Source organism: Quercus suber, unplaced genomic scaffold (assembly GCF_002906115.3).
Source record: "Quercus suber isolate HL8 unplaced genomic scaffold, Cork oak 2.0 scaffold_147, whole genome shotgun sequence".
In the NCBI taxonomy this organism is placed as follows: domain Eukaryota; kingdom Viridiplantae; phylum Streptophyta; class Magnoliopsida; order Fagales; family Fagaceae; genus Quercus; species Quercus suber.
The window spans coordinates 1,160,686-1,179,147 of NW_027069608.1; the positions used below are offsets into that span (position 1 = coordinate 1,160,686).

Consider the following 18,462-nt stretch of genomic DNA (forward strand, 5'->3'; position numbering starts at 1 on the left):
TGCTCTAAGATGTTATGCGTCACGACAGGTCTCAGTCACATCCAGTGAGGCAAAGCAAGACAAATCTTGTGCGACAATTAGTGATATATTCTTTTTGCTTTTTTTTTTTTTTTTTTCCAAAAATGCATTTTTAGTCCCTACATTTTGGGCCTATTCTTTATTTGGTCCCTAAATTGATTTAGCTCCTAAGTCAGTCCCTGATTTTTAAAAATCGTTTTTAAAATAGTCCCTACTGTCAACCCAGTAACAGAAAATGCTGAGGTGGCAAACGGTGTGTACAACTTGTTGACGTGGCGCTGACGTGGATATTAAAATATTATTAAAAAAAATTATTTAGCATTTTTGAAATGTCACGTTAGATTTAAATTAATAAAAAATTAAAACAAAAATCCAGATCATAAATTTTAAAATAAATGAACATTAATTTAATAAATACATTAAAACACAATAAATTAATTGAATGTCTTTTTTTTTTTTTTTTTTAAATTCCTTTCAATATTTTTTCTAAACATTTTTTTTTTTTTTTTGGTTGTTGTGACCGGTGCTTAAAGGAAGAGGTGAGTTTGGTTTGATTTTGATTTTATAGGTTGCCGTGGTTGCTAGAGTTGGGGGTTGTCGAGGTTCAGTTTGATTTTGATTTTGTGGGTTGCTGTGATTTTGATTTTTTTTTGTACTTGAAGATGGTTTTGGTTTTTAGTTGATAAAAATCAATTTGGGTACTGAGTTTTGGAGATAAAAATCAGTTTTGGTATGTTCATGGTGTTAGTGGTTGCAGAGGTGATTTGGGTTTTGCATTTTTGTTTTTATTTGGGTTTTGGATATATTATTTTAATATGTTGTATTGTAAAATAAAAATTGAAATGTTAAGAGTATTATAAAATGATATTGTATAATTGATAAAGTAGTTTTTTAAAATAGTGAAATAAGATAGGATAGAATTCTTGATGCGAATGCTCTAAGATGTTATGCGTCACGACAGGTCTCAGTCACATCCAGTGAGGCAAAGCAAGACAAATCTTGTGCGACAACTAGTGATATATTCTTTTTGCTTTTTTTTTTTTTTTTTTGGCGAAAATGCACTTTTAGTCCCTACATTTTGGGTCTATTCTTTATTTGGTCCCTAAATTGATTTAGCTCCTAAGTCAGTCCCTGATTTTTAAAAATCATTTTTAAAATAGTCCCTACTGTCAACCCAGTAACAGAAAATGCTGAGGTGGCAAACGGTGTGTCCAACTTGTTGACGTGGCGCTGACGTGGATATTAAAATATTATTAAAAAAATTTATTTAGCATTTTTGGAATGCCACTTTAGATTTAAATTAATAAAAAATTAAAACAAAAATCCAGATCATAAATTTTAAAATAAATGAACATTAATTTAATAAATACATTAAAATACAATAAATTAATTGAATGTCTTTTTTTTTTTTTTTTTAATTCCTTTCAATATTTTTTCTAAACATGTTCTTGTTCTTTGTGTTCTTCCCCATAATCAATCTCCAGAGCAAAGAACCAAACCCCAAACCCAGGTCTTAACCAAACCCCAAACTCATATCTCCAGCACAACACAGCACACTCGCCACCCAAATCGACTCACCACCCTAACCGACTCCACTGCCTCCATTAAGAGAGCTATTTTTGGATTCTCCAGGAAACCCCAAAACTCAGTGGCTCCAAACCCAAAAGCTCGATTGCTTCAAGAAACCCAGAAACTCAAAAACTCCAAAAAAAACCCAAAAACTGGGTTTCTCTAGGATTCGGATTCAGAAACTCAAAAACCCAAAAAACCCAAAAACTCCCAGAAACTCAAAAACTCCAAAAACTCAAACTCCAAAAAACGCAAAAACTGGGCGGCCCCAAACAAAAAAAAGAAGCTTTTTTAGTTTAAATCTGGGTTTCGTTTGGATCCGTGATTGACTGAAGCTCCATCGGTGTTGGCGTTTTGTTTGGGTCATCTTGCTTCAACAGAATCATCAATCGATTGGGTTGCAGTGATGGCATGGCCATGGGTCTTGGTGACATATGGGTTGCGGGTTGTGGGTTAGGTGTGTTATGGGTTTTGTGGCTGAGGTTTCTGCTGGGTTGTGGCACGTTGGTGGCCTAATGGTTGTGGTGTGATGGTGGGTCGTGGTAGCATGGAGGCTAACATCAATCGATTGGGTTGCAGTGATGGCATGGCCATGGGTCTTGGTGACATATGGGTTGCGGGTTGTGGGTTAGGTGTGTTATGGGTTTTGTGGCTGAGGTTTCTGCTGGGTTGTGGCACGTTGGTGGCCTAATGGTTGTGGTGTGATGGTGGGTCGTGGTAGCATGGAGGCTATAAGCTATGGGTTTTGATGTAGATCGGTGATTGTGGCAGAGGATTTGGGTGGAGGTGGTTTGCTTCAATGTGTTTGTGTGGGTAGGGATGAGTTTATTGTTTTCTCCAATGGGTTTGTGTGGGTAAGAATGTGTTTGTTATTTTGGATTTGTGGTAGATGATTTGGATTTGTGGCAAATTCCGGTGGATTTGTAACTGTTACTTTTCCCAATTATCCCAAAAATTAGATTTAAGATTATAAAAAAAAAATTAGATTTAATTTTTTTTTGGATAGAAACTCAATTTTTTAAACTGAAACAGCTTTTTTTTCTTAATTTAATTAAATTAATGTTCATTTATTTTAAAATTTATGATCTGAATTTCTGTTTTAATTTTTTATTAATTTAAATCTGACGTTGCATTCCAAAAATGTTAAATAAATTTTTTTAATAATATTTTAATATCCACGTCAGCGCCACATCAGCAAGTTGGACACGCCGTTTGCCACCTCAGCATTTTCTGTCACTGGGTTGACGGTAGGGACTATTTTAAAAACAATTTTTAAAAATCAAAGACTGACTTAGGAGCTAAATCAATTTAAGGACCAAATTGAAAATAGGTCCAAAATGTAGGGACCAAAAATGCATTTTCACCTTTTTTTTTTTTTTTTTGGTATCCCTCGGAAAATACAAGACATGAAAACAGAAATGTCTGCATCACAGAAAGAGACTTTCGAGACTTTCTGTGCAGGCTTACCATCCACTAGAGCCGAAGTTCATAATACTTCTTTTTTGTTGATAAATGTTCATAATAGCTGGTTGTCCCTAATGTCTGAGCAGAGATTTGGACACCAACAACACAATCCAAAACAATCTAATGAACTGACAACAAACATATAAAACTCTGAAATGAACAAAAATGTCTATTCTAACTATTACCAACATTCTATTCAAGGGAGGAAAATGAAACACAACATTCAACCACAAGGATCATCCACCGAACCACATACCAAGTTGCAGTTAACAGTAAATACACGACAATTTAGCAGAAATAAATAAGCCTCACCATACAAGCACAGTAAGGTGTCAACATAATCATGTATACCATGATTCACAACAATTCCTCTCAAAGCGGTTTTACGCATACAAGAACAAATTAGATAACCAGGGAAAAAAGAAAAAAGAGAAGATGTAGATACCTGAACAAGCATCAGAAGTGCATCGCGAACTTTGTCTCTGCTAATAAGAAGTCCATCATTTGAAGGAGAAGAACTTGGAGTAAGCGACAATGGTGGAGTGGGTGGTGGAAAGGGTTGAAGCATTGGAGTGCCATATGGACGTTGCAGATTCAGGGGAGGGTGAAGGACAGGAGCAGTTGCATAGATGAAGAAATAGGCGGCATTATCAAGGCCGATGAGGAAGGGGGTGCAAAAAAAGAAGAGGGCTTCAGAAGATTAGCGACCAGATTGCTGCTGCCAATTGGATCAACGTGTCTTGAAGGGGGTTGGATTAGATGGAGCTGAAAGAGAAATGATGGTACTTGTGGAGTTGGAGCAGTAGAAGAAACAACACTAGATGAATGAGAAGATAAAGGGAGCTGCAGAAGAATGATAGGGCTGTGACAGCTGTCTAGAGTTCGCTACATTTGGAGTTCCAATATTCATAGCNATAAACAAAACCCAACAAGAGAGCGCTACCCTACATCCAAGAAAGCAACTTCTCAAAGTAGACAAGTTTCCAAAAAGGCTGAAGTATCAGTAAAGTTACAAAAAAAAAAAAAAAAAGGATATTGCACAAAGGTTTTCCTCCAATTTAAAGAGATCTCCTCAAACCTGTGGTGATTAAAATAACCATCCACCTGTATTTTAATCATATGACCCATTAAGTAGCCTAAACAAGTGTATAGCTATTAAATAGGTAATGCGATTAAAAATAGATATAGATGATTGGTTGAATCGCCATATTGTGGGCTGGGCAAACTTTCCTCGACTTGAATTGGAAGAAAATTCTGTTCAAAGATATTATCCACCACATTATTTATGGAACCAGAGCTATATACAGAACTGATTTTTACACACATGTTTTGATCAGCAATATCTTCAGAAGGAAAGCTCACTAGTTCTCTAGAGGTACTCAAGGATGGTGCACCTTCACTAATGCTTTGTAAAACATGTCAATAAATTGATCGTCCTAGCAAAAGAACAGTCCATGAATCAGCCAGCAATTTGTTTAATAATAACAATAATAATACTAATATAACTTGAGAGGCTGGGAATGTGGAGGCAAGTACACAACATTCAACCACAAGGATCATCCACCGAACCACATACCAAGTTGCAGTTAACAGTAAATACACGACAATTTAGCAGAAATAAATAAGCCTCACCATACAAGCACAGTAAGGTGTCAACATAATCATGTATACCATGATTCACAACAATTCCTCTCAAAGCGGTTTTACGCATACAAGAACAAATTAGATAACCAGGGAAAAAAGAAAAAAGAGAAGATGTAGATACCTGAACAAGCATCAGAAGTGCATCGCGAACTTTGTCTCTGCTAATAAGAAGTCCATCATTTGAAGGAGAAGAACTTGGAGTAAGCGACAATGGTGGAGTGGGTGGTGGAAAGGGTTGAAGCATTGGAGTGCCATATGGACGTTGCAGATTCAGGGGAGGGTGAAGGACAGGAGCAGTTGCATAGATGAAGAAATAGGCGGCATTATCAAGGCCGATGAGGAAGGGGGTGCAAAAAAAGAATACATTTGGAGTTCCAATATTCATAGCTGTCTGCAATAGTAGAATTGAAAAAACTAGTCAGGAAAGGGACAGAATGAATGTACTAATATTAAGCAAAGGCAAGAAGGTAAGGATGCAGACTTAAGGGCATCCAATGTTGCAAGCATCCAATATCAAATAGATCACTTTCAGAATATAGAATGGAACATCCAACCCAGGGCCACAATTTGTTTTATGGAAACTTTTCAAAATCAACAGAAAGCTTTTGGTACCATCTGAAGGACCAGATCTCAATTACATCCATAAGCATTACACACATATGCTTCATCTTAGGATGCAAGCAACATGTTTTGAGGAGATCTCTTTAAATAGTAGTGCTTAGAACACAGAAAAAGTAGCATGTCACCAACATATCCACAGGAAAAAGCTCAAAATAGAATAAAACCAGTGCTCCACTATATCTAAGATATTGAAGAAAAAATTTTGAAGTATCAATGTTAAACTAGACCACATACATTAAAAAGATTCCGAAAGGAAGAATCTTCAGGTGCATCAGTGGCAGATGATGATGGTTCCAGAGGACCTTCCATTAATGACATGGATGGGACTGCTTCAAGTTCCTCAAACTCACTGAGTACAGAAAAAAATTGAGGGGATAAAAAACAAGAAAGAAAGTAAGAGAATTATTCACAATTTTACAGCACAGTTTGCAATCAACAAGATAAAATTATAATGCAACTAGCAGAAACTATTACTGAAGCAGAGCGCCATTAAATACAAGTTTTGTGAAAACCCAAGGACCGACCCAGGAAACCATAAACATCTTAGACGCTACATCATTTTGAAAAGAATTCACCATTATTGTTGTCAGCATTTTTTTTATGGTTACCTTTTGCTTGAAGATACTTTTGACTTTGTAGGAACTTTTGAATATGCATTAAGTATCCTGTAGAAAGGAAACATAAAAATGTAATCTATAAGACAACTACTAATTATAAATCTCCATCACATAGAATTATAATGTAAATCCTATACAACATAAGTAGAAGAAGATTAAGTCCAGATATTTGAACTTCAAGTTATTGGTTATTGATCCCAATACATGCCATAGTTACTAATTCTCTGTCCTCAACCTTTTTATTTCTTATTTTCTTGGATAAGTGTCTGTCCTACTCAAATATGTTAACAACATCCACTTGAATTTTTTCCCTTGTTATAGATAATGAATAATAGGACCATTATATGTTATGCTATTAGTTTAACAAAAAAGAAAATTTTAGTTCTATGGTTTCAAATTAACATAATGATGTGTGCCTCAAGAGAGACTATGCGTGTTTATATTTACTGCCTATTTAAGACATGTCAAAGGAGTGGCAGTGTGAAGATAATAGGATAAAAGGAAAATGGAACCATGCAGAACTTGCAATAATTGTTGATGAACAATGAGGCATATTTCGGGAGAGGTCACATGGTTGTCTAGAGATGTAATCTGATTTGAGTATTTGACAAAATTAAAGTGAAGGCAAATCATTTGTTAGAGTTATACTTATCAAAATTTGTTAGTTACAACATGATTTAGAATCTTAAGGTTATGGTATGAAGAGGGCATAAACAAAGTCTATAGCATGCCGATGAAGTATGAACTCTAGCTCAAATGACAATATAGACCAGGAATATATTGTACCTACTAAATAGATTTGCAACATCGTCACACTCCCGTGGATTGTAAAACCAAATTCCATTAACCTCTTGGGATGCATTCCGGTACAATAGATATGGAACTTGAACTTCATACTCAAAATCTCCCAAGAGATTCTCCACTAGGTTATCTGTTAAAGGGTTAAAACGAAAACAAAAATAAGAGAATGCTTAAAAGATACAGGCATTTCCAATAAGTAAAACCAGGAACCTAAACCAAGTGTAGCTTTTTTTTAGTAGATAGATGGGGAAAGGAGGAGGAGAGTTTGAACCATAAACTAAGTTTAGCTTTATTCCTGGCCAGAAATCAATCAATGGTGTACACCACATGATAATCATGACATTAATTGCTTCATTCCAGAAAGTTTATTGGTTCAGTTGTTATGGTATAACCCCTAGTAAGGTAGTGCAGAGAAGGGACTACAAAGTCTTCTTCTACATAGTAGGCTAATGCCCACAATAGAGAGCATTCAAAGCATAGCAGGAAGGTTAGGTAAGCCATTCCTAGAGTTGACTATAGCAATCAAATAGGCCATCGTGTTCTCCCTAATTTTAAATGGGCCTTGGTTTTTTCTAATCTACACCATGAACAAGCAAGATCCACACAGATTTTTAGCATTGATTGACATAATTCAGATCCATTTATTAAAAAAAAAAATCATCCTCTTTAACAGAACAAAATCACAAAATTAAAAAAAAAAAAAAAAAAAAATTAGAACCTGTGTTACGCCTATAAAGAATTCACCATTATTGTTGTCAGCATTTTTTTTATGGTTACCTTTTGCTTGAAGATACTTTTGACTTTGTAGGAACTTTTGAATATGCATTAAGTATCCTGTAGAAAGGAAACATAAAAATGTAATCTATAAGACAACTACTAATTATAAATCTCCATCACATAGAATTATAATGTAAATCCTATACAACATAAGTAGAAGAAGATTAAGTCCAGATATTTGAACTTCAAGTTATTGGTTATTGATCCCAATACATGCCATAGTTACTAATTCTCTGTCCTCAACCTTTTTATTTCTTATTTTCTTGAATAAGTGTCTGTCCTACTCAAATATGTTAACAACATCCACTTGAATTTTTTCCCTTGTTATAGATAATGAATAATAGGACCATTATATGTTATGCTATTAGTTTAACAAAAAAGAAAATTTTAGTTCTATGGTTTCAAATTAACATAATGATGTGTGCCTCAAGAGAGACTATGCGTGTTTATATTTACTGCCTATTTAAGACATGTCAAAGGAGTGGTAGTGTGAAGATAATAGGATAAAAGGAAAATGGATTAACAGTAAAAATAAACTTGAACAGGGGGGAAAAAATAAAAATTAAATTAAATTAAAAAAAAAAAAGGAACCATGCAGAACTTGCAATAATTGTTGATGAACAATGACGCATATTTCGGGAGAGGTCACATGGTTGTCTAGAGATGTAATCTGATTTGAGTATTTGACAAAATTAAAGTGAAGGAAAATCATTTGTTAGAGTTATACTTATCAAAATTTGTTAGAGTTACAACATGATTTAGAATCTTAAGGTTATGGTATGAAGAGGGCATAAACAAAGTCTATGGCATGCCGATGAAGTATGAACTCTAGCTCAAATGACAATATAGACAAGGAATATATTGTACCTACTAAATAGATTTGCAACATCGTCACACTCCCGTGGATTGTAAAACCAAATTCCATTAACCTCTTGGGATGCATTCCGGTACAACAGATATGGAACTTGAACTTCATACTCAAAATCTCCCAAGAGATTCTCCACTAGGTTATCTGTTAAAGGGTTAAAACGAAAACAAAAATAAGAGAATGCCTAAAAGATACAGGCATTTCCAATAAGTAAAACCAGGAACCTAAAGAAAGTGTAGCTTTTTTTTTAGTAGATAGATGGGGAAAGGAGAAGGAGAGTTTGAACCATAAACTAAGTTTAGCTTTATTCCTGGCCAGAAATCAATCAATGGTGTACACCACATGATAATCATGACATTAATTGCTTCATTCCAGAAAGTTTATTGGTTCAATTGCCATGGTATAACCCCTAGTAAGGTAGTGCAGAGAAGGGACTACAAAGTCTTCTTCTACATAGTAGGCTAATGCCCACAATAGAGAGCATTCAAAGCATAGCAGGAAGGTTAGGTAAGCCATTCCTAGAGTTGACTATAGCAATCAAATAGGCCATCGTGTTCTCCCTAATTTCAAATGGGCCTTGGTTTTTTCCAATCTACACCATGAACTAGCAAGATCCACACAGATTTTTAGCATTGATTGACATAATTCATATCCATTTATTAAAAAAAAAATCATCCTCTTTAACAGAACAAAATCACAAAATTAAAAAAAATTAAAAAAAATTAAAAAAAATTAAAAAAAAAAAAAATTAGAACCTGTGTTACGCCTATTCATTACAATGAATTGGAACCGCGGTTGAGTATTCCTAACAATAACAAAAACAACAAATCACAACAACATTATTAGCATTAGACAAAACAATTTATAAACACAACAAGCTTAACTAAGAAGCTGAGACATAAAATAAATCTAAATAACATAAAAAAGCATAGCTCATTAACACCAAACATAAATCAAAAACACGAAAAAAAAAAACAAAAAACAAAAAACAAAAAACAAAACAAAACAAAACAAAATTTACCTCTTAACAACAAAAAGAGATCCTTCAACGTCTTTGCGACTCTGCAACCGCCAAATTTGTTTTTTACTAAAACAAGAATTATAAAAAAAAAAAAAAAAAAATACTTTGTATTGGCATTAAGTAAGTGTAGAAGGCAGAGTTAAAAGTCAAACAGTAAAAAAAAAAATCCTAAAAATTGTTATAGTTTCCTACATTTTCTCGGCAGCCAAACAGGAGCTGAAAAAGAGAGATATAGAGAAACGAACCCATTGGTTGCTCTCGATGTTGAACTCGTAGAAGGTGACGTGAGCGGCGGTGATTAAGATCTCTTCGATGAAGGGATCGATTCTTTGGAGCACAGTGAGGTTGAGCATTTTTGTGCTCTGTTGATCCAGATTCGGCATCAATTTCCCTGTCTGAGACATTATTCACACCAAAAAAATAAAAATAAAAAACCCTAAATCGAAATTAATTTTCCTTTTGGAATTTACTTTCCCGGGAAAGTTATAGAGAGAGAAAGAGAGAGAGCAGAGCATGCGAGTGAGAAAAAAGAGAGATATAGAGAAACGAACCCATTGGTTGCTCTCGATGTTGAACTCGTAGAAGGTGACGTGAGCGGCGGTGATTAAGATCTCTTCGATGAAGGGATCGATTCTTTGGAGCACAGTGAGGTTGAGCATTTTTGTGCTCTGTTGATCCAGATTCGGCATCAATTTCCCTGTCTGAGACATTATTCACACCAAAAAAATAAAAATAAAAAACCCTAAATCGAAATTAATTTTCCTTTTGGAATTTACTTTCCCGGGAAAGTTATAGAGAGAGAAAGAGAGAGAGCAGAGCATGCGAGTGAGAGAGAGAAGAAAAAGTTTTTTGTTGTTTTTTTACTGTTCTACTACTACTGGAGTCGTCTACATCTGCTTAATATGATATAGATCATCGGTTCTTTGAGACTTGAGAGCAGGTGTTGAATTTACAACTATACCCTTTCTCTGCTTGGGTTGTTATTCTCATGTACTCTGGAGCGGAGCACAGTAAATGGTGTTTCCTCCTGTTAGAATAGAGTAGTAAAGTCTCCCCATTCAATTTGTAGTAAAGTCTCCCCCATTCAATTTATTGTGAGGTCCATCATAAACGTAAAAGGAGGGAACACCATTTTACTATTCCCTGAAATTACTAAGTATTTTTTGTTCTAGTTTATGAGTTTCGTGAAAATTTTTCGGATGACATTAGTTTTTATAATGTGCAATGAACATGTCTCATTTAACGTAACCAACTAAATAAGTCAAGTTTAGTGCACATGACAAAGCATTTGTCAACGAGCCTCCAAACATGTTTGAAGCAAAACATTTTTCATGAAAATGTGGGATTGACTCTTTTAGTTTTTATAGTAACTAAAATTATGCAATTGACTTTCTCTTATTAACACTTCCATCACTTTTTATTAGATGTAAAATGATTATATGAACACACGTGTCATGGTGCAATACCTAGGGTAGATATTGCAACTAATGCAATAGTTCTCAACAACTGAGATTGAGACTTGAAAAAAACAACTTTTCGTCTCAACCATTAAATAAAAAAAAGGAGAAAAAGTAAAAAAAAATCAAAGTGGTTTTTTTCTTTGTGTGAGAAAAATGATGTAATTGCACCTGATGTAATACCTAGAGCATTGTAGGTATTGTACCTGATTCTAATCTTATGTCATGAAGTTGTTGTCGGGACTAGCTCAAAGCGGCTTAAGGCGCTTTATTATTATTATTATTATTATTATTATTATTATTAAAATTAATTTTATAAGTGCTGTTGAATAATTGGTTTAAGAACCCCTATTATTAAAATAAAAATAAAATAAAATAAAAAGTTTCAAAATTTGTGGGACACTAATTAGTTTAAGGATTTAAGAAGTCATTTTCATAGCACAGGGTTGTGTTTGATAATGACCCCGTAGGGGATCTCTTTATATTTGACCCCCAGAAAAAAAAAACTATGAAATTTGTTTCTTATTAAAATTTTCTATATCAATGCATGTGATCGATGTTTTAAATTTTTTTTCTTCTTTCATGACAAATTATTTAAGAAATAGCTGCAATTAGCCTCCCATAAAATTTCCCAGTATAGCATCTGATTATATTATTAAAGCCTATGGAAGCTGATGTGTGCAAGTTCCACAAGCAGAGGGGTGGAACTCAAAATAAATAAACAGAGGGGTGGACTTTTCATGACCCTAACAAACCCTTATTCGTTCTACTTTACATTTGTAGGCTTTACTCTTCATTGCCATTTGTTAATTGGAACCCCAAAAGCATCTCTTTGATGTCCTGAATGCAATGCCAAGAATATGCCTTTTATTTTCCATAACTAATGATAGATGCGGAACCAACCAAGGTTGGTTTTCTTTATTTAAAATAAATAAATAAATAAAATAAAATTGTTGGTTTCAGTTGCTTTTGGTTGAATCTTCAGTCACCCAACTTGGCACAACGTCCAGGGCTATACTTATTTCATACAGCAAGGCCTTATTCAAGAGAACAAATGAGCATGTCAAAAGGGCATATAATGCCTGAAATAACTTAGCTACTTGGACAATAAGATATTAGTCAAGCACATTCAATGAACAGCATCACCAGGATAACCACAAGTATGAGCGGGTTTGTGGTATTAGGAATTTACTCTATTGATTGAGGAGAGAACCGCAACAGAGAAAACAGAGCTTGCATCTATAACAAGTACACAAAACGCTTACGTTAAGATGCATGAAGAAAATGCTAACAGGATTACAAACCATCACCACAGACAGCATACACTATGATGCACAACTGAAGAATAACAATAAATATTTTCATAACATGGTTGTCTTGAAACCCCCACTACAAAATCCCTTAAAACTGGCCTCTGACGATTTTGACAAGCACAACAGCACTTTCAACTCAAGTCGAGCTCAAACAATCTCCTAAGCAGTCACTAAAATGTAAATACTTATACAACATATCGGTAGGTGACATATCGGCCAGCAGTTTCACTTGGCCGGATTATCTTCACAACTTGTGCACGCTTCAGCCCATAATATCTGGCAATTGGATCAGTCACTTGAATACGAGGCAGCTGCATTCCAATCACCCAAAACGTAATCAATAAAATATCAAAATTTGATGGTATTTGTAACAAACATGCAAAATGACATGCATTCAGAAGGGGCTGACATCCCAACCTTGAGGGATGGTAAAAAAAATTTACATAATCTACACAGATATCCCACTAAGGAAAAAAAAAAGGGAAGAAGAGATTGCACATTCAAATTCGCTCATGATCATGTGATTGAAAAGGACACCTTCATTAGAGAAAAAAAAATTGAAAAAGATATGTTAACATTAGAGCAAAACATTTGGATAATTACAAAGTTGTCCAAGGTAACATAATGAGGGCACTCTCATAGTAACCTCATTGTCTGATTACATAACTCTGAAATATTGTGGCAGTTTTGTGTAATTGCAATTAGTTTACAACTTTTTTTTTTTTTTAAGAAAACAATATACTTATTAGAACACACAACACACAAAAGTAGTATATAGAGTTTTTAAAACAGCAATACTTATTAGAACACACAAACAGCAATTAGTTTACAACTTAGTTTGACTTATTACATTCAATTCTTTGATTGCACTTTGGAAAACCGAAAACCCCAAGAATTTGTCCACTGACATAGATCATATCCAGTGATACCAGACGGTAAAGTACACTGTAAATAACAGATAATCTGAGCCCAGCTGATTTGTTAGAACCCCAACAGGCTTTAGAGAAAACAGCGCTACACTCAAAATCACTAGGATAAATTTTCCTCAGCTCTGCTCATTAGCTCTCTCTTATGAACCTAGTCCTTCGAAGCTTTACCTTATTTCAACCTCATATTTTTATTTTATTTTTTGTGGGAAGGGATTTCATTAACTAAACAAACAAAAACAAAAGTAAGAGTTTGCCACAACAGGATGATCACAGTACAAATTAGGACTGTTGAAGGACATTAACAAAGCCACATCATCCAAGGATACACGCTAATAGCAAAAGTCTTTCTGCTAAACACAGCAACATTTGGCCAAAATTTTAGCATATTTAGAGACCAATCTATAATCATGGAGCAGACTAACAAGTTTCCTGTTGTCTAGCACAAAAATGATGATTAATTTTGCATAATAATAATCATTTCTTAAAACCAATATTCATGTGTGTGCACCTAAATAGTTAATTTTTGGCATGTTAAGGCATATTTTCTGTAGTATAAGCTTCCGGTCTCAGCAACAAATCTCATAGATTCTAACAAAAGTTTAACTGCTATTAGTTTCCAAACATTTGCAACTGAAATGTTAACCTACACTGACCTGTGTTTCTTTTACGGTGTACCTCTCCAGCAAAGTTTTCTTCTCCTCAGTTGTAAGCACCTGATGCTCTGGAACAAGAACATGCTCTTTAATGTTTACCATCAGCTCTGCCTCCTGTATGAATGGATATAAGTAAGAATTTAAGAAGAAAAAAAAAACTTATTTACACAAAGCTGCATTTGAATATGTTCCACAAATATCAAGCAAATTCAAAGTCACCAATAACACCTCACACACAGACATAAAAGAAATGGTTCATGTATCACAAAGATGTCCCAACATACTTATAAAAAAAAAAGTCCCAAGATGATTACTTTGTCACTTTTAGAGTAAAATCTCTTCAAATTGATGATAAAGATGATAAATCAGTTTAAAAGGAAAGAAAAAAATCACTACAAAAATTACTTTGGGAACATCTTTGACCAAAGTTCTTCAACCATCAAGTTGCAGGAATGGGTGACTGGTTGAATAAACATTCAAGCTCAGTAAACCATCAAAACCACCACTAAGAAGACAAACTTTCAAGTTCACTCAAATAGCTAAACCATCAGACCCACCAAGACCCTTGGGAGATGTGAATACTAAGTAGGCCATTGCAACAGCCCTGTTGTCTACAATACTAAGATTCCTTGGGTAAGAAAATAATGGATAAGCTAGACAATAGACATAATTTAAGAGCCACAACTTTGTTCTTACAACATTATGAAGTCACTTTCACCTGGAAAACCTCCAAGTGGAACTTTGCAGATATCTCACTTATACAGGTCCTCGCAAAGGGAGTTAAATTTTGTTGAACAACCAAGATTGCTCTGAAAACATTCTCCGACTTCATGCGATTGGTGTAAGTCTTCATTGTCTTAACACCAACCTTTGTTCCTCAGGGAAGAAAACATAGATCTGGTATACAAGGAACAACCAGTAAGAAAACCAACAAAAGAATGATAACAGTAGTACATGTGTCGTACATTCTGATCATATATATCAAAACATATAACCGTTTTTTTTTTTTTCTGAATCCTAGATGTCTGTTTGGAAACAGAGGAAGTGCCAACAGTTGAGCTACAACTCTTACAAAAAAAGAAAAAAAAAGAAACTATGCAATAGAACAGTTATAACATATGAATTGATCTAGCTCCACTTTCCTGATCCCAAAAGAATCATAGAATAGTGATATCAATGACAATAAAAATGTAAATGCTAAAAGACATACGAGGAAACTCTGCACAGGGAAGACTAAACTATATGGAAGCAAGAAAAACTCAAAACGTAGGCAAGCAACATCAATCAAACCTTGGTCCCAAAATTTTGGGGTTAGCTAGGATTCTCAACAGGCTAATCAGGGTCAGCCACATTTGTTCTTTTCCATCATTCTATTCTACCCAAAAGCATACTCTATGTTACCTTCTTAATTAACATGTCCCATTTTGATTGATAAGTAAATTGGATAGTATAAGTTTGTCAATAGGTTCATATTATTGATGATATAAACAGTCTATTCAAGTAAAATTCATGGAATCGTGGATTTAGAAGTATAGGACTTTAGACAAGGTATCTTCAAGCATCATAGGTTAAAGATAGATTAGGGTTTCAAGTTTTTTTTTGTTTTTTTTTATTCGAGTTGAGTATCAAAAAGTAGAATAGAATTGATGGGGAAACGAACCTGATCAGAGGAATCAGTTCGCTTGGTTTTGTTGATGACAAGTCTTCCCTTTTCATGCTCTCCCGTATTTCCTTCTGAACTGTCTTTGGTCATGTCAACCTCAAAGTCTGCAACCAAATAACCCCGATCCTTAAGTATTTGCATCACGTTTTTCGGATCCTAATAGCCTGTTTGTTTCATCCTCCGACAGCACCATTGCAAAGCACACCACAACTTTTCTCTTTGAAACAAATAAGAAAAGGGTTTTGACAACAGAGAACAAAACAAAGAGTTTTTTTTTTTTTTTTTTTTTTTTTCGTTCTACTAGGAGCGGAGCCGGGCAAAATTTGCTAAATAGGCTATTTTTTTCAAAATAACACTATTTTCAAAACAATTTTGTTAGTTAGCAACATTTTCAAACTATTTAGCAAACTAACCTCATCCATACCATTCTCCAACATACCCACAGCCACAGAGGATTTTATTTCTAAATAACAATAAATATTAAAAATTTTAGTTAGTTGTCACGGCGCAAAAAAATGTTGAAAAGTAGCATCTCGAGTATCTAAAACTCGAGTTCTAAGATAAAACTCGAGTTTTTAAGTCTCAATTTGTAAGTGAATGGGTAAAATGTGGAGAAAAAATCAACATAAAAATTGAATTTTAAAGACTCGAGTTCTATAAAACGTCGCTATAGGACTTTAAAACGACATTATAGGGCTTAAAAACGCCACTATAGGGCTCTCTGATCACACTTAGAAAAAATTTTGCAGAAAAACACCGCTATAGGGCTTTAAAATGTCACTATAGGGATTAAAAACGCCATTATAAAGCTCCCTGAACAGATTTATAAAAAAAAATTGCAGGAAAACGCTACTATAGGGCTTTAAAACGTCACTATAGGACTTAAAAACGCCACTATAGGAACTCGAGTTTTTAAAACTCGAGATCTTTATGGCATTTTTAGTCCCAAGTCGCTCGCAAAGCGAGTCTTTGGGACTCGAGTTTTAATATGGATCTCGAGTTTCTAAAACTCGAGATGCTATTTTTCTTAAAACTTTAAACCGTTGTCTAACTTACTACATACTTGCCCAATTCACTGTTAGTCTGCCCATTCCCCCAGCCACAGAGACAGACTCAGAGAGAAATAATGAAATCACAACAGAGACCCACAACGAACAACAAACCATGAAATCACAACAAACCATCATTTCAACTTCAACAACAAAGTAAATACACAGAGAGAGACAGAGAGCCACGATGCACTTGATCGAAGCCATGATTGCGGCTCGGATCTCTTGCGGCGTGGTGGTTCATCTACGCCAGGATCTCTTGCTTCCTTGTCCTCTTCGTCGGAGTGTATTTTTTTTTTTTTTTGGGGTTTGGGTTTCCGATTCGATCAGTTTTTGTTTTGGATTTTTGTTCTTGGGTTTTTGGGGCTTTGGAAGTTTGAGAAAGGACAGAGGGAGAAGAGGACGAGAGGAAGATGGGGAAAGAATGACTTTTGTTTGTTTTGTTGAAGAATAAGGAGAAGGACATTATGGGTCTGGGTCTGGTTCTGGGTACTAGTACCACTCCGACCAAAAACAGAAGAAAAATAGGTACAGTGAAAGAAAATAAAGACTCAGAGTTCCACGTGAAATATAAAATCCAGCTCGGTCTTGCCAGAAAATCGAGTAGTCTTTTTTTCTTTATTTTTTTTACTTGAAATGTTATTTTGCAAAATAGTTTTAAAACGTTGTTAACTAACAATTATTTTTTTTTTCAAAATAGTGTTATTTTGAAAAGAAAAAAAAATCTCATTTATGGGCTTTGTGGCCCATTTTTACATGGGATGGAAGATGGACCTTAGCTAGTAACTATGGCCCGTTCAGCAAGAGATTTTTAATAATATTGTTGTTGTTTTATGAAAATAATAGTAAGCGAAAATATGTATAATGTTGTTTAAATAATAAAAACTGTTGTTTAAACAATAGTAACAAACACCCCCTATATATTTCGATGCATATAGGATGTTGTCATGTGACAATTTTTAGATATATAGAAGCATCCTAGGTCTAGTCCATAAGACACTAAACCCAAGCCAAATCCTGCGAGTTGCGACTTACATAGGGATGCATATCAACTAGGTCTTTAACAGCAAGTTGTTTGTGACATGTCCTCTATGCCTATTTTCCTTTTGGGCTATACTAAAGTTTAGTAAAATTTTCAAGTTTTATACCTCAATCTACATTAGTGTTTTTAACATAGATATCTTCCTATCAAATAATAATAATAATAATAAAATAGATATTTATAATTTAAATCCTCCACTCTCTTAACTATAAAGATCCTATAAAGTTTGAATTTGGCACATATGATTTAATTGTGTTGACTTCCTCCTTGAATCAATTCAATTGTGTTGATTTTCTCCTTTATTAAATTTTTTTAGCTTAAAGAATAGGTCTTTTAGTATTTTTATTGTATGTCCTGCCTATATAATCTCCTAATTTTATAGACTAAATCCCACGTGAAAACTTATATTACAAATTAATTTGTTTTTAGTGTTGTAAGATGTCAAAATAATGATTATTTATTTATTTATTATAATTACTTACAACAATATATAAGAGAGATTTGAACATTAGATGTCTTCGTAAAAAATGCTAAGAAGTGCCAACAAAACTCTTAACAATGGATTTTTTTCCTCAAGAGACTGGAAAAGTACAATCTAAGCTTTACAGAAATACAATAAACAAAGGGGTAATTGCATTTTTTTTCATCTTAAACTATATCACATTTTACACTTTGCCCCTTGAACAATCGAAATGCACAAATGACCCCCAAAGTTATAACTATGTAACACTTACACCCACGTCATTTGTTTTGGTATTAAGTCTAATGGAATGTAACATTAAAAGACCAATTTACCATCTATCGTATGTTCTGGAGGGAGGAGTAAATTGGACTTTTGATGCAAAATTATGTTAGACTTAATCCCAAAACAGACAATAGGAAGTTAAGTGTTGTAGATTTATAATTTTGAATGGTTAATTGTGCATTTCAATAGTTCAAGGAGCAAAGTTGTAAAA

At 34.3% G+C, this 18,462-nt stretch overlaps 2 protein-coding genes and 1 long non-coding RNA gene across 3 annotated transcripts; all 3 read right to left on the minus strand.

Annotated features, from left to right (window-relative positions):
- Positions 1-3,271: 3,271 nt before the first annotated feature.
- LOC111996798 (mRNA-decapping enzyme-like protein) lies at positions 3,272-9,931 on the minus strand. Its single transcript, XM_065777074.1, is given in 10 exon segments — positions 3,272-3,667; positions 3,670-3,892; positions 3,894-3,947; positions 5,058-5,086; positions 5,551-5,665; positions 7,512-7,568; positions 8,379-8,523; positions 9,135-9,184; positions 9,401-9,441; positions 9,646-9,931. Coding segments are annotated over 10 exon segments (1,266 nt in total). The 5' UTR covers positions 9,805-9,931; the 3' UTR covers positions 3,272-3,274.
- LOC136061529 (uncharacterized) lies at positions 3,967-5,053 on the minus strand. Its single transcript, XR_010630305.1, has 2 exons — positions 4,817-5,053; positions 3,967-4,487 (listed from the first exon to the last, which is right to left on the minus strand). It is a non-coding gene; the product is annotated as an uncharacterized LOC136061529 (long non-coding RNA).
- Positions 9,932-12,097: 2,166 nt separating the features above from the next.
- Positions 12,098-15,695, minus strand: LOC111996790 (DNA-directed RNA polymerases II and IV subunit 5A). The gene is given in 6 exon segments (XM_065777076.1): positions 12,098-12,481; positions 13,753-13,866; positions 14,471-14,625; positions 14,628-14,649; positions 15,413-15,569; positions 15,571-15,695. Coding segments are annotated over 6 exon segments (612 nt in total). The 5' UTR covers positions 15,609-15,695; the 3' UTR covers positions 12,098-12,355.
- Positions 15,696-18,462: the final 2,767 nt, after the last annotated feature.